This window comes from Lutjanus erythropterus, chromosome 9, assembly GCF_056507025.1.
Source record: "Lutjanus erythropterus isolate fLutEry1 chromosome 9, fLutEry1.hap2, whole genome shotgun sequence".
Taxonomy (NCBI): domain Eukaryota; kingdom Metazoa; phylum Chordata; class Actinopteri; order Lutjaniformes; family Lutjanidae; genus Lutjanus; species Lutjanus erythropterus.
The window spans coordinates 2,822,218-2,838,010 of NC_139325.1; the positions used below are offsets into that span (position 1 = coordinate 2,822,218).

Sequence of the window (15,793 nt, forward strand, 5' to 3'; positions counted from 1 at the left end):
AGCCTGGGAGCTGTTCTGAGCATGGAATCACATGGTGCTGTCGTTAAAACGTGCCACTAGAGGGCTCTGCAGCTTGTAGAATGAGCCTCCGCAGACCGGAACACACCAGACCCAACCATGTCTTAGTCATACCGACCTCCCTTCTGCAGGGTCTGGGCCAAGCAGCCGGACAGATGCAGTGGCCAAAAGGCTTACGACACCGAGATAGATGGAGGTACAAATAGTTTTACAGACAGTGTCCAAAAAGTCAAAGCCAGACCACATTTATTGAGAGTAACCTCCATGCTCTGCAGCTGCACAGAGGTGAAGACACACACTGACTGACCTCAGTGTTAATGATACTGTTACGCTCTGTAATGGCACTACTATAAAACCGAATGAGTAAAGAACATGTTATAATGCACCTGAAATTAATATGGGACAATAAAAGTAAAGAATTTCCCAACAACTGTGACCAAAAAGCAAATATTAAATGAAAGCAGAGGTATTTTCCCAGCATATATTCTTCATTTCTCATAGTGGATGGATGATCATTATATTACATCACTCTGGACCTATGGGTCATTTCAATTTCACTTAATCCAGCTGAAGGCAGCAATAACACAGCGGTTTAGATGTGAATTTCTGAACAAAAAGTTGACTGTTCCCATACCCAGATAAACTGGAAAACATGGCTAGGCAAAAGAACGTAACATGCTTAAACACCAGTCCCTCGGACCAGAGCTGTTCAGCACAAATACACAGAAAACTGAAGTCATAGAGGGGTTTTGTGTTATGCGTGGAACTAGTTGTTGAAAAGCTAGTTGTTGCTGGAAATGCTGGAAAAGATGCTCAGTTTACATCGCCTCAAGAAATACATTTTTTGGGGGGTGGGCACGGGGGTAACCCCATTTTCTAATTTTTAAACTACTGCCAACGGACCTCCCAGAATAGCTGCTTGCTGAACTTTCACATCCTGCCTTGAACCTGGATGAACCCTCTGCAGCCGTTAGCTGCCCCTCAACAGAATCAAGCCATGAATCATTACAAGTCAGGGGTGAGGGCTCCGAGATCACCCAAATCAAAACCAGATGCACCGCAGGCACCTCCTCACGACTAACTGTATAAATAACTAAATAAATGGATAACTAAAAAACTTCACGCTATGACTTTCTCTCATTTGTTTCTACTGCGTTGCACTAACTCTTCGTGCACAGGAGCCAATATGTAGCTTGAGATCCTCGGCAGAGGTCTTTTATCTGTTCCCCAGGCGGGGCTGAAAACTAGAGGTGACAGAGCATTTGCAGTTAGTGCCCCAAAGCTAAAGAACAAGCTGCCTGAGGTAATCAGGTCAGCAGAACCAGTGACTTTTAAATCTTTTTAAAACATACTTTTATTGGAGAGCCTTTCCTGATTTGACTTCATTTTTATCTGCTAGATTTATTTGCTTTACTTTTTACTCACTGTCCTTCTGGAAATTGTATTTATTTGCTAGGAAATTGTTTTTATGATCTGCTTGATATGCTGCCTTCAAACACTGTGTAATATGAGTTTAGAGAAGTGCTCTATAAATAAAGATTATTATTACTAACAAATCAGACAGACGGAACAAGTGTAAGATACACATTTTAACATTTGATTTTATTATGTTAATTTGCTTTCAGGTGACTGACTGCTCTGTGAATGCACTCTGTATAGAGAGAAGGTACTGTGTATTTTGTCTGTATTAGTTACCACTGCATAGTCGAGCCCATCTTTAGTGGTAACAGAGACAAAGTGTGATCGCTGTGCTGTCCCGTTAATGTGCATTTGAAGTTTTCCTAAGAAGCCAACCACATCAATTTACAGAAGCCTTTACGGTCTCTGAGTCATCTGACGCAGGCACTGCACGTCAGTACACACGTCCTCCCGCAAAGTGGAGTAACAACAGTAACATCACTCTGTCAACTCACTTAATTTCATCCCATTCCCCCTCCTCTTGTCTCTCCTGTCCCCTTCCCGGTTGTCTACAACTCCCATCCTCACCGCAGCTGGTAAATATTTTTATATTGTGTTCCATTAGAAAGCTTTATTAAGCAGTCAGACGGGGCAAATGGCGCCTGGGAGCTCCCTGTCCTGTAAACAATAGAGAGGGCCCTGAAAGCTGCAGCTGAGCACAGCACAGTAAACTAAGGTCACATTAGAGAACAGCCTTACTCTCAGCAAGTAAATATTTGAATGTGTTAGATTCACCCAAAATAGTCAGGGGCCATAGTTAGGGGCACTGGATTGGGAAAATGGTTGTGATGGATTTTTGAGTGAAACTGGCACAGCACCACTGCAGCGATTTGCAAATGGATGCATGATGAAGATTAACAAGATGATTATCACCAGCAAGAGAGAGTTGATCAGAGGAGCAGGGTGTGATGTGTACTGTATATTTGTTGATTATAGTATGTACCTCAGCACTTTTCTCAGGAGTGTCCATCCCCACCATGTTGTCTCTGAGAAGCTGCTGAAGGAGCTGCACCTGGGCAACGCTGAGGTAGAAATCCAGACTGCTGGTCACATTTACCTCCAGAGAGTGGCCACACACTACTACCTCCTAGAGAGAGATGAGGGAGATAGAAAGCACATGGGGAAATGAAAAAAGGTGGATTGGGTGGAGAGAGCAGGAAAGACATTCAATGACACATCGGCATCAATGTGACCTCACACCCTGCTTCTTTTTGTCTTAACTTTTATTCTCTATTTACTTTCTATCTTCCCTCTATCTTGCTCCGTTTAGCTGTGTTGTTCTCTATTCCCCTCTTCCCCCTCTGTCCTCTCCAGGGTCCCACCCACAGCCAGCAGTTCAAACCTCAGCCTGGAGGCTACATCTAACAGGATATCACTCACTAACACTCTGGGTTGAACCGCACACACACGGGCCAGACCTACAGTAACTACACACAATGGTATTTGGCCACTACTGTGTAAACAAAATCTACTCAGACCCACTGTTTAAAAACATGAAGGTTTCTGCTAATATTTCATTCAATATCTGATGTACCATTAATATCACAATTTGTTTTTTCCCCTCATTTAGACATATGAAACATTTAAGAGTATTATCATTATGACTTAAAAATAGAATATGATTATTATAGAGATTGTTGTAATGTATCCACTGTACACTACATAGTTCAAAGTCCTGTTTGTGTTGTTACTGGCCCTGAGTCTCCATACCTCAGGGAGTTATACAAATCAAAATCTGTGTGTGTGTGTGTGTGTGTGTGTGTGTGTGTGTGTGTGTCAGTGCAAACTATGGATTAGCTGTTAGGCATTGTCAAGGGGCACGTTAGCGTGGACGGACGAGGCATCAAAGAGGCAGGAAGTCTCAGAGAGCCGTGCCAGAAAACATCAGCTGTATAAGCAGAAAGGTTTGAACTCTGTGGGTCAAAAGCCTCCATTACATGGCCGACTGGCTGAGGGATTCCTAATGAGTAAGTTACTGTATGTTAGGAGGCAAAACGTAAATACTTCTGACATCTCACATGATCAACGTCTATTTTCATATGGACGACGGATTGAGAGAGTAATGGTTACAATCATGGGTATAACGGGTCACGGTCAAAGGGGACACAATGTCAGCGTAGGCGGTGAACAAACCTCTACAAAGTAGATGAAGAAAAATATGCAACCTCTGACTGAATGTGAATTTCTTGGAAATCATTGTTAAAGCAAATCCCTACATCCTCAGGACCTGCTGTCATTAAGGATCAGATATTAAACTTTGTTTACAGTTATTGTTTGGCTTTTACTATGACAATTTTGTTAGTTTGCCTCAGTACAGATAATATTACTCTTAAACTATGAATACTTGTAAAAGAAAGATGTAATGCTGGATTCAAAAATTCAAGAATCTTTGAGGAACCTACACCAAAAATTTCCAAACTCTTGATGTCCTTTATTGTAACATTTAAATTGTTACTATAAATGCAATTGTAAATTCTTTTATACCCACAGCACTCAATGTATTTTGTCACTTTCTGTTTATTTAACCAGCTGTTCATATTAACTTTTATTGTATTTGATCATTGAATGATTGATTTTATGTATATAGAAGACAAACAACGCATAGGATGACATTTAAACTGTAAAACACTTATTTCCAACATGGTCCCTGAAGTCATAAAAAACAGGACAGGCAATCACACATAACATATAAAAAAACACTAAAACAATAAACACCCTAGAAATCTGAGCAACAAAACGAACGTCAAACTCCTGTTCAAGTATCTTCCATTTCTTCACAAATAATAGGTACCAAGATTGTTCACAACACCAATAAAAGCACTAAAATAGAAGCAATAAAAGCATCTCTCAATTTACCATTACTTAATGCTTGCCAGTTTCCAGAGTAAAGGATCAACAGTGGACTTATCTAGCTGTTAAAGACAAATATGACAACAGAATAATTTCATTTAAAATATTAAAAGATTTTTAGTTTACATGATTGTGTAGATGAAACACCAGATTATGTTGAAAATCAAGCAATTTTTCAAGTATATTCAAATTTATATTTCTAACCTTGAAGACATAATGGTTAAAATTAGGCATTTTGTGTATAAGTAGCAGTGCTGAGTGGATACTGACCTCTGCCTGTGCACAGTCAGGGGACAGATTCTTGCTGAAGATGATGGCTGGGGCAGCAGTCACCCGGACAGAAAAGTCCGTCAGGATTGGTGTCAGGATGGCCCGCCGTTCCTGGTGTCTCCTGATACTGAACAGAGATACAGCATATTACAACAGCAGTATTAACAGCAGCTGTTAATGTACTCTTAAAAACTGAGAAAAACTATGGGATGAACTACATTACTTGAGGTAATAAAGGTTCTTCAGTTAGAGACATATCCTTAAAGCATGTATATGTATAACATGCTTTACAAGAACTTAATGGACCCAACAAACAGTTTCAAAAAGTCCTCTTGTATTCATTTTGATGTTCTAGAATAAAACAGATGATTAAGCAGGGTATGCTTTAGGGCGTGGCTACCTTGTGGCTGACAAGTCGCTACCAAGGCATGTCCTCAGGTTCTCAGTCAGATCAAATCAGGATAGACATATAGCAATTTTGTTTAATTACTGAATTACCTTTTAGTCTAAAGTGTACAGTCCTGGTGTTGAAGTGATTCTAGCATTACACTACAATACAAACAGCAACCATAAGGGACCACTTATTCACTAACATTCCACAACCTTTATTTACTAATAATGTGTTATGGTTACCAGTTGTAAAATATTTGTAAGACTGTCCCATCTGCCTACGAGTGACAAGTCAACACAACACAGTCAAAACCACAAAATGTTCAAAACTGAGCTTTTGTTTTGCCCTTAGCTGACAGGCAGACACACATTTCAAACTTGCTCTGGCTTTTTAAATTCAAACCAGTGGGATGAAAAGCTGAGCTCACAATAAGAGACTTCAAAATAGATTTTCTCTCGCAGGCCAGACCAGTGAGATATTCCCATAAGTGAGCTTTTCAAATTTTTTGCTCTAACACATTTTAGCTGGAAGCTTGAATATGGTTACAGAGACAGAGTGAGACGTTATTTGACAAGTCTCAATTGGGAACACCCCTTAATTGTATACACAAGATCAAATAGAGACCTTCTCACATCAACTCTCTCTATTTCACTAATGTTCATTCCCACAATCAAGTCATATTTGTGGGAACATTTGTTAGCAGTAAAACAAATATACCAGTGGGCTTTATAAGGTGGTGTTAATTGCCACATCTGCTGCTATTAAAACAATCAAGTGGTACGGCTTCCAATATTTATAGTTGGCTAGGATTATAAAAGGCCCCGTTTCTAGGTGGCCCAGAGTACAGTACTTAACCAGAACCAATATCATATTCACTTCTGCTACACAAATGTGCATTACCAGTGCCCTTAAGGGATTATTTTCTGACACATTTCTTTGCGTCAAGAGTTTGAGGGAGGCCTAATTCAGAGGTGAAATGATCTGTGGGGCCAATTGGTGTTGGCTAATCTCCCCTCAGACAGGGATTGAAACAATGAGTGTCTCGTTGCAGGGGACAGGTGCTATCATTCACCAGCAAGGCTTGGAGGCTCTGAGGCTCACGGCTCGGTTTACCAGTAATATGGTGTCCTCTGACTGGGCTGGAGAACTCTGTGTGTGTGTGTGTGTGTATGTGTGTGTGTGTACCTTTGATTGGGTGTGGTATGAGGCACAAAAGATGGAAAGAATGACTTTGTTTTCATACAAAGCCATATAGTGTGAACAGTAAGTGTAGATATCCCGCGGCAGGGACAAAAAGAGCAAGGCCTGCACTGGGTGGCTGACAGAAAGGGAGATGGAGAGAGTTCATGGCTCTGTGACACAGGGTCTTTCCTCATCGGCAACGACACACTGTGACGAGGACAGATCCTGTCAGTGGATCCATGGTGCTGGAATTTCCTTGGAAAACCTCAGGAAGCCAACTGAGGCCACTGCAGATCCGCAACTACTGGAATTGAACCCAAAAAAGTGCAGAATGAACATGCCACGAATCCAAAACTGGAGAGTGGAGAGGGGGGTATCGATGTAGGGAGTGAGGGAAAGGTGTGAACTTTGGAAGTGGTGTGTGTCAAAACTTGTTACAACCGAGGTGGTGTATTTCTGCGGGTGATTGCAGCAGACAAGTAAAGCTGTGAACTTGACTCCCCTTTCCTCAGTGTGTTGGAACATTCTAAATCACATGTTCAGTTATGACTCGGTCGTGGTGGTGGCTGAGGCTCGGGTATACTGTGCAGCACACAGCAGCGTAGTACAGCAAAGCCCATTTTCCAACAGAACCTCCAGAGCTGCTCCTGCCCGCGGCAAGGAGAGGGGAATGAGGAGGCAACCACAGCCACCCTGAATGATTTGTTTGGAAGCTAAACGTTAGAGTTAGGGCGAAATTCAAAAACCTCAACTACAGAAACTTTGACCCTTTCAGCATGAGCGAGCAGAAGCATATTTACTACTAATTATTAAGCATATGAAAACAAGAGGAGACAAAGGGAAAACCTTCTCATTATCAGATGATTAATTCCTATGACTTTGTATTGGCAACAAGTCACTGTCAAACTAAAGTGACCTTTGCTACAGTATAATCCTGTGTGTAAATCCTTTGAGTACAAAAGTAACTGTTAAGCTACATGTTAGGTCATCCCATGATCACATTTTGAATAAAAATCCAGACGTGCAGCTATAGTACGTTTAAAGAAAGTTGAGTCTACTCAAAAGGCATTCAGCATCTTCTGGAGGCCAAAGTGTGAGCCCAAAATCTCACCTCATTGCCCTGTCAGACAATCTGGTGTTGGCACTAGGCCCAAGCAGCCCTGTTTTCATCGACAGAAAGACAAATTGAGAGTAAAAAAGAAAAAATGTGAGTGTATCGAGCCTCAGTAGCCCCTTGCTCATATGAGCTCGTCAGACTCTGTAATAAGAGAGGAAGGCACTAGCGTAGGTCCAAGTCCGCTACTTACTGTAAAAGGGCTGTTTTACAACAGACCCTGGCTGCCACGGTTAGAAAAGGTCAAGACAAAGGAGGATTCTGGGATAGATAGTCAAAACTACTGAGGAGACAGAGGGAGAGTAAAAAGAAATCAGGGTGGTCCAGCGGTTAGAGATTCTATCCCATAGGTCCACTCCTTTGTGTTGTTGAAAATGCTCTCTCAAAAGCTCTACATGCTTGCTCATTCTGAGTCACTCTGGCTGAAAGCATCAAAATGACCGCATAATCGCTTTTCTTCTTTTAAACTGATGCTTGCCCCATGTTTTACACAAGTTTGAGGCTTAAAAAAGATGGCCGCTGCACCTCAACTTGACATTAGCTTAATTCGGTAAAAAAAAAATGTTGCAACCTTGAAGAGGTAAAATCCAGGGCAAGAAATGAACTTTTTTCCTCAGTATCCTGTAGCTGTCCCCAACTTCACTTTCAACAGTTCATCACTTTACAAATCATTGTCACAAATTTAAGTTCTTTTTTTTCATTTTACATAACACATATAATTTAGTAACTTTTTTTTCAGTAACTGGCATCACTTCATCGACTCACTCCAGTCCACCATGGACATTCTGCTAGTTGTTCCCTGCACATAAAAAATGAAAATAACCCTCTGTCTTTGGCAAGAGTTTTCATTATTCTTTTAAGCATTCATTTAGTTACCGTTACTTTATTTCTGTTTAATCAGCGAATACAATACTACAACATACATTACTATAATACTTTAATGCCCACCTTTCAAATTTGAACTCTGTACAATTAAAATGATATAGGCCCATATTCCATTTTGCATTAACTTCCTAATTTCATTTGTAATTACAAGTTTCTCTTCTCTCCCAGAATTGTCCCAGACACTGTATCTTTGTGTCGCAGATGCTATTTTTATTTCAAGTGCTGGCTAAATCATACAAATTTTAAAGTATTTTTGGGCATCTTTGTCTGACTCAAGTTGGCTGTTACAATAAGGGGTCTTATGGCAGGTCTAAGAGCTGAGGGCTCAGCATCAGTATCACCAGCAGCAGCAGGCTGTGTTTTGCTGGCAGGGCTCCAAACGCTATCACACTGTGTGTTTGTATGTGTAACACATATCCGTACAGTAAAGAAAATATCAGTGTTCATGACGAGTATGTTTGATTGTTTGCTGTTGTTTGTGTGCACTAGAGAGTGTGCTTGAGAGTGTCGGTGTGTGAAAGGTGGGTGTATATCAGCCAGCCTCAGTCTACGCTCCAATGACCTGAGAGCGTTCAGTCTCGATCAGGGCTGTGTTGACTCTGCGCTGCATTCTTCCACGACAGCTTATTTTTAGTTGACAGGGAACAAATCTGGACTCTTTGCCTGTGATTCTGTGATTTTTGGGCCTGTTCCCTCTCAAAACATGAGCGGAAAAAAAAGGATGTGGGGCCAAACAGGCTGTTACACTCGTGCTTGTTTTAGCTCCCGAGTCTATAAAAAAATGACAGGGTTTGTAATTATGACTGTGCATGGAGAGGCTCCATGATAGGGAGCTAACTCAATAACTACATGCTGCTCCCACATCAAGACTGATGAGATAAATTTCGGGACATTCACAGCAGATCACACACAGAGCACCTGACTCAGGGTGTAACAATGTAATCTAGCAGCAATGACAATTATTTATATTATTATACCAATTGCTTTGGTCATTGTAAGGGACTCATCCAAATTAACAATACAGCTCTTTAATGTGTTTTTAATAATTAAGTGACAAAGAGGTTTTGGTTAAACACAATATGTATTACTTCTAAGAATTACTGTTGGTTTATTGTTGGTTTTTCACTTGACTGATTGGAAATAATAAAAAAGATCAATGTGTGTGTTTCAAAATCAAACCCTCTGAAGATTTTGATGATCAAAATTTGATGAGACTGACAACTACACACATGAGGCAAAATGGAGTTTTTTTTTCAGCAATGACAAACTTTTTAGTCCTGGTTTGATTTGGCAAGTCCTGAGACACAAAAACCTTTAAGAACATTTCACACCTGACAGTTTAAACAAGGTTCACTTTTTTTTTTTATCACAGTGTATACATTTGATCCAGTTATTTTTGGTTTCACATTGCAATGATGCAAATGCACTACAGATGTATACAGACATACCTACGTCCTGTCGTCATCACCTATGTGAATTGTGATGCCTGTAAGTACATCTCCCTGTAATAATAATTGATTGGTTTGTAAACGGGCGTGCATCTGCCATTGATGTGTTTTCCATTCACTTCAACTCCTCTCTCTCTTGTCTTATTGGAAAATAATTGTAAAGTGCCTAAATTTTTGTGAGCTTTTTCCAAATGACCCTTTATACAGTCATCAGACCAAATTCCAATCAAACATTTGGTTTCCTCTTCTTCCCATGTGTTACCATTGGTCATGTTTTGATGCATTGCATTGTTTTTGAACTTCCTATAATTGGTCTGGCAGTCTGAACCATCTAAAAAAAAATTGTTTTCACACTATACACAAACCAAATCATGGTTCAATTTGATCTGGACTAAGACCACCTGGTTCGGATCAAACTAAAAAGTCCAAATAAGGTCAAATAAGGTAGGTGTGAATTCAATGTTACCAATCATGTTGGTTCACTGCTGTAATGTGCTGCACACCTCCCCAACAGTTGCGTCGTTCTGGTGCTTGTCGTGGAAGTACCCATCAGTGATTTCTCCAAATATTACAGACAACAGAACATTTTGTAAAGTCTGATGAGAAGCTGATGTTGATACAGTACATTATGCAATTCAAATAAAAAATGACCAGCATATCTACTGATGGAAGTCCAAGGTATCTGAAAAAATCTGAGGCACTGATTGTGAATATAAAACTCCTTTACTAACTAATAACTGACAAATTTTTTAATCCACTTTTGTCTCATGTTTCTCTAATTGCTGGCCCTATCCTTGAGGAGCACCTGCTTATTTTTCTTTTTATATCACCAACACTCCCTATTTGTTGTTTGAATATTTACTATTTAACAGTGGATGTTCCAACAATTATTTAATATATTAACACGTACAAAAACCTACATATAACATGAATGAATTAATCATAACAGCATCGTCTACCCTCTAGTCTTAGCATGCAAATACTGACCTGCTGGCCATGTTCCACTCGAGGGCTGGGTTCTGGGAGCTCCTCTCACTCTCTGCCGACACACCTCCTTTGGTTCCCTCCTTCTCTGGCTTGAGTTGCTCCCACTGAGCTGTTCCAATGTTGATGGACTGGAGGTCGATCTGGTACTGACGGTCCTCCACCTCTGAACCAGGGTCACGCAGGATGCCAAGATTCAATGCACGTCTAGAAGGAAGAGAGGGAAAAAGCTATTTAGATGAGTCATTTTACAGATCATGTAGCCTGGTCATGACTTAGATTTTTGAGAACGCGTATCAGGGCAAACCCACATGGTAGCCGGTAGTGCCCAAGAAAGAAGCAGGTGTCTAAGTCCAACTAACCCAAATGTATAAGACATGAACAGGTTTTATTTATTGTTGTTGGGGTCACATTGAGTCAGGTTGTATTTATAACAAAGTACATGAATCCAGGAGTCGACCAGGTAGTCTGTTATAGTGAACCAGCAAAGAGGTTCTGGCAGCAGGCCCTAACCACTGCAAACTTCTTTCTTCCCTCTGCCTGCTCAGAGGCTTAGTAGCACACGCTTCTTACAGGATGATTTATGACTAAATCAAAGCCTCTGTTGCTTGTACAGCCAAGCCTCAGATAAATAACCCCGGGCCTCAGGTGAAATCATTTGCCTTTTTTTAAAGTTCTGATTTATGCCAGCTTATCACTGGCAGTAAACATCACTTAAACCCCTGGCTGGACAGCACAGTAGTCTGGAGACTGGGGCTCTTACTGCCTCTCTCTTTCTATTTCTGTCTCCAGAAACACAGGACTTCTACAGTATACACAAACTGTAATATGGTAGAAGAGATGTAGAGATATGTCAGGAGTGGGCAGCGCTGTCTCTGTACTCGAACTGCTACACTCAAGTGAGCAAACAGTCCCTTCAGCGCCAAGAAAAAGTGATGTCATCTATTTTGCCTTTGAGAGACAAGATCCTGACGAATTCACGAGGCAAAAGGAATAATCAAAATTCAACATCTGCATATGACATCAGGGCTTTCGGTTCGTTATGATATGTTTATTTGTGCTGGTGAATTCAAATGAGAGCTTAAATGGTATAAATAAGGGCTTAAAATGGCTACAGATGTAGCGGCAGCATGAGTAGTTTTATTTGTTTCGGCAACGTCAATGGCAATTTTCATATAGCGTTTCCCTCCCTGAGCCACACTGGAAAGGCCTCTACCAGAGCGTGGTGTTATGACAATAAGCACCAAGAACAAAAACAATGGCAATGGGAGATCAGAGGTGTATAACTGGATTTAGCTGGATTTGTTGACATACAAACAAGTGAAACAGATCCTTAATCAACATTTGGAACCACATTTATCAACAGAGTATAATATAAATCAAACCAAGAGCCCTGTAAGGTTTGGGTGGGATGTGTCAGTCTAGATTCATTAGGGCTTTTGTAACAGTACCTCCATCACCCTCCCCAACCCCAAAACTGTATTTTTCACATTAAACAAACCACAGTTACCTCATGTGCTTTCCAAATTATCTCTTAGCTTCAGCTTATTTAGGAGACTCTCTTACTCACAATCAACATTACACAGGAGTCTGCAGCCAAGTCTCGACATTGCCGAGCTGCAGGGTCATCTCCAATGACATAAATAAATATGATAAACATTTGTCTTGGTCATGCAGCCAGTGGAAACCGGTGTGATTTAATATCAAAAGACATATTTCAGCCAATCGCAGGAAACGAGAGAGCTTCATTTCTGACAAATGAGGAGGGGAGGAATTTTGGAAGTTCCCCTTGGGGTGCAATAATAATTGAAGCCAGATTTTCTTGTTGTACATGTGGGGGGAAAACACTGGCGGTTTGACATATTTGATTGGTCATGTGAAGACCACACTGCTTGGCCAAGAGGAATCAGAGAATGCCTTGGGAAAGCACGGCGCTCGCTCTGCCCACCATATACACGGACGAACTAAAAACATACAGAGCGAGGCAGGTGTAACACACCCTTCTGCTGGGTCTCATGTGCCATTATCAGACATCTGCCTGCCACTGCCATGTGGAAAATATGGAGCAGAGATGAAAATAACAAGTCATAAATGACATGCTTTTGCAGATGAGGAAGGCAGGGAGGGAAGGAAGGGAGAGGGGGAGAGAGAGTGGGAGAGAAATTTTTCTCAAACACAAGTACTTAGTTTTGCCCTTGTTCCCGAGCCAACCTTATTTTAATTGCAGGAAAAGACCACAGAAACATTATTTTTTACGACAAAATTCTGCTATTTATAAAAACGGATCAAAAGCTCTGCAGTAAGAACGCTCTGCTTCATGGCATTCATGGCTATTATTTTAAAAAACATTTCTCCCTCCTCTGACACAATTTAAACCCAATTTGAGTCCGAAAAGCCACTGGGCCGATTTCGCATCAGAGCTGAAATATGAGGGCTCCCGTCCAACGTTATTATGGCTCAAAGTCAAAGCCTCCATCCAATTCAAGCCCTCCAGTGGGAAACAGCAGACAAAATAGTGAAGGCATGGCAGTGTTATGTATCTTGAATGCAGCACTTGGAAAGAGAGATTCACTGGTACTTCATCACTGAGAAAAAATGATGATGTTCCAAATTCCTTTGAATAGAAGATATGCAGACAAATTTACAAATGGACAATTAATTGCAAGTTATGTTCTTCTGTTTAGCATTCTTCAGGTCTATGCATGTGCTGGGCAGAGCATCAATCATGATTTGTGTTATTAAGTAGACGTGTGGGAGGACTGAGTGCTTAACATGTAGCAGATTTGAGATTGTGTGCAGAAGTGGTAATAGGATTCAAGAAGGAACCTTCTGGGCACACACCCGTTAACACACACATATTAGCTAATGCACATGTATATACTGATAAACAGCAAATGAGCTCATGCAGATTCAAACTGCTGCTGCTGCATGCCATGGAGGCATTAGGTGTAACCAGCAAAAGATTTACTTTGCTGCTGCACACGGCTTTGAAATAACATCCAGACTTGGAATATAGGTCTTGCACGATAGGAGAGAATAAATTGTAAGAAAAATAAAGTGAAATACGTTTCAAGGGTCTTCCATGGATACAGAATCATACTGAACAGAGCCAATGGGTAAATAAGTAAAGGGGCTTGTTGAAAAAGAGTGAAAGTGGAATCATGGGAGAGCCTGATTACCATGCTAAGGTTTTGAAGGCTAACTGTGGTTCAAGGTTGTAAAACAAGCCACAGCGGGATCTGGTTGAGGCTCAGGGCCCAATGGTAGGACTGTGGGAGCAGTGGGCTGTGTTACAGCCTCTTGCCGAGGGGATCCTGTGGGGCAGGGTGTATCCTGGCCCTTGGCTTTTAAATGTCCTCCCACCTTCTCTCTCTCTCAAGCCCCCCCCGTCCCCATTCCCCTGCCCCAAGCCAGTGGGGCAGGAAGCACCAGGGTAATACCAAGCGCCGCTGGCTTCTGGATCTCGTCACTCTGAAACCCGCAACCTGAACCCACAACCCCAGACCTGTTTTTCACTCCATTTCCCCAACAATCACATGCAATACATGTCTGCTTACACGTTCAACACAGGCAGGGGTGTATGTAAATGCATGTGTGCTGGTAAGTGTGTGTTTAAGAGAGATGGGGCCCTCTGGTTCTACTCTCCTGGTCGAACAGACATACTGAGTAGAAATTTCATTGAGATCTCAGGCTTAATTCGACCAAGTCAAGCTAAATTAGGTTTGTACACAGATGTGCTATATTTCATGACTGTTCCATGTTCTTTATTTTGAGCAGACCCCAACTACTGTATATTTGAACTGAGTGAGCCCATGCTATGTGAAACACCAACGGTGCATGTCTTGCTGTGTCATTTAATTTTGTGGCAGGGTCTCCACCACTTTGTTCAGATGCAAAATGTAGAGGGTTTTTGTGAGACCAGCATAAATGGTATCACTCATCCATAAATTCTAAAAAAGAAAGTGTTCAATTGAGGTTTTGATGTTCTTTCTCTGTGGCTTCAAATGCTATTAGGCAAACACCATTAGCACCCAGCAGCTCCTCTATGGTATTTCTGTTGTGGAGAGGCCAAAGCTGCACAGTGGCTTCTCAATCTGCTTGCTATGACTCCCAGTGGCTTAAAGCGGAGTCCCACTGGGGCTGTGTGTGTGCCGAGGGGGAATTCATAAGCATTATGATTCATGAAACTTGCAATTACTTAGTAAGTTAAGCACCCCTGCCTACGGTGGTCCGCTCTGAATTGCCAGAAATTCTGCGAGTTCTGAGCTGTGGATTTATGACCCCAGTCAAGTCCAATTGCTGTTAATTTGCATCTACCAATTATAGTAATTAAGGCTCCGAATTAGAACGCTGAGCAGCCCTCGGAGTGAGAGGGGAAAATGATGTCGTGGAACATGGCGAGTCAGCAGAATATAAGACCCAGTCACTCAGGGATTTTCATACCGCTGCTACTAAAATGATTTTTGATGACTGTAGTCTTTTCAACAGGAGTCAAACACAGTCACAAAACAACAAAATATCCAAGACAACAAAGCTGTGACAATGCTCCAAATTTGTCACACTTGGCAATAACAAAGTACTTCTTGCGGCCAAGCACAACAACTCCAAACTATGGTTGATTTTTTGTTCTCACTGGCACAATACACAATAAACATAAATTGGTCCTTCCCTGCATTGCGTCTAGGCTTTGATGTACTGACAAATTCCCATGACAAAAACTCAATCATCTATTCTTTTTTAGCCCAACAACATTACTCATCTCCACTGCAGCTCCCAACAGAAGCCTGTTATTCATTAGACTGATTGCACTTTAAAGACACTCATACTCGACCAATTATATCATATTTACACAAGATCTTAGGATGAAACTATTACTTCTATATACAATACAAGAAGGGCTTAGCTTGTGCTCATACCACCCCCATGACAACGGTACATGATAATAAAGAACTTAGAAAAAGCGGTACAGAAGAAGGCCTTCTGTTTACAGTGACATGGTGTATACTGAAAATCAGTGTTTGCACTTTGATTTCAACATATCTTAATTACGGGAGTCATTTATCTCCAGTGTAGTTTACATGTCAAAGGAGTTATACTGTTATAAACAGTCGGTATTAGACGTGTTGCTCTGAAGACACTGGCTAACATGTGCTCGCCATAATGGCCTGTTAAAGATGTCAGTCTGGCCGCTGT

The 15,793-nt window shown here is 41.3% G+C and overlaps 1 protein-coding gene across 6 annotated transcripts in view; it reads right to left on the minus strand.

Moving 5' to 3' along the window:
* Positions 1-15,793, minus strand: part of vps13b (vacuolar protein sorting 13 homolog B) — a 396,480-nt gene that overhangs the window by 134,743 nt on the left and 245,944 nt on the right. For all 6 annotated transcript variants that reach the window (XM_084725927.1, XM_084725925.1, XM_084725926.1 and 3 more), the window contains exons 32-34: positions 10,604-10,807; positions 4,597-4,723; positions 2,420-2,563 (exon numbers count right to left, since the gene is read on the minus strand). In XM_084725927.1, coding sequence (XP_084582053.1) covers positions 2,420-2,563; positions 4,597-4,723; positions 10,604-10,807 — 475 coding nt within the window. The remainder of the gene's footprint in view (positions 1-2,419; positions 2,564-4,596; positions 4,724-10,603; positions 10,808-15,793) is intronic.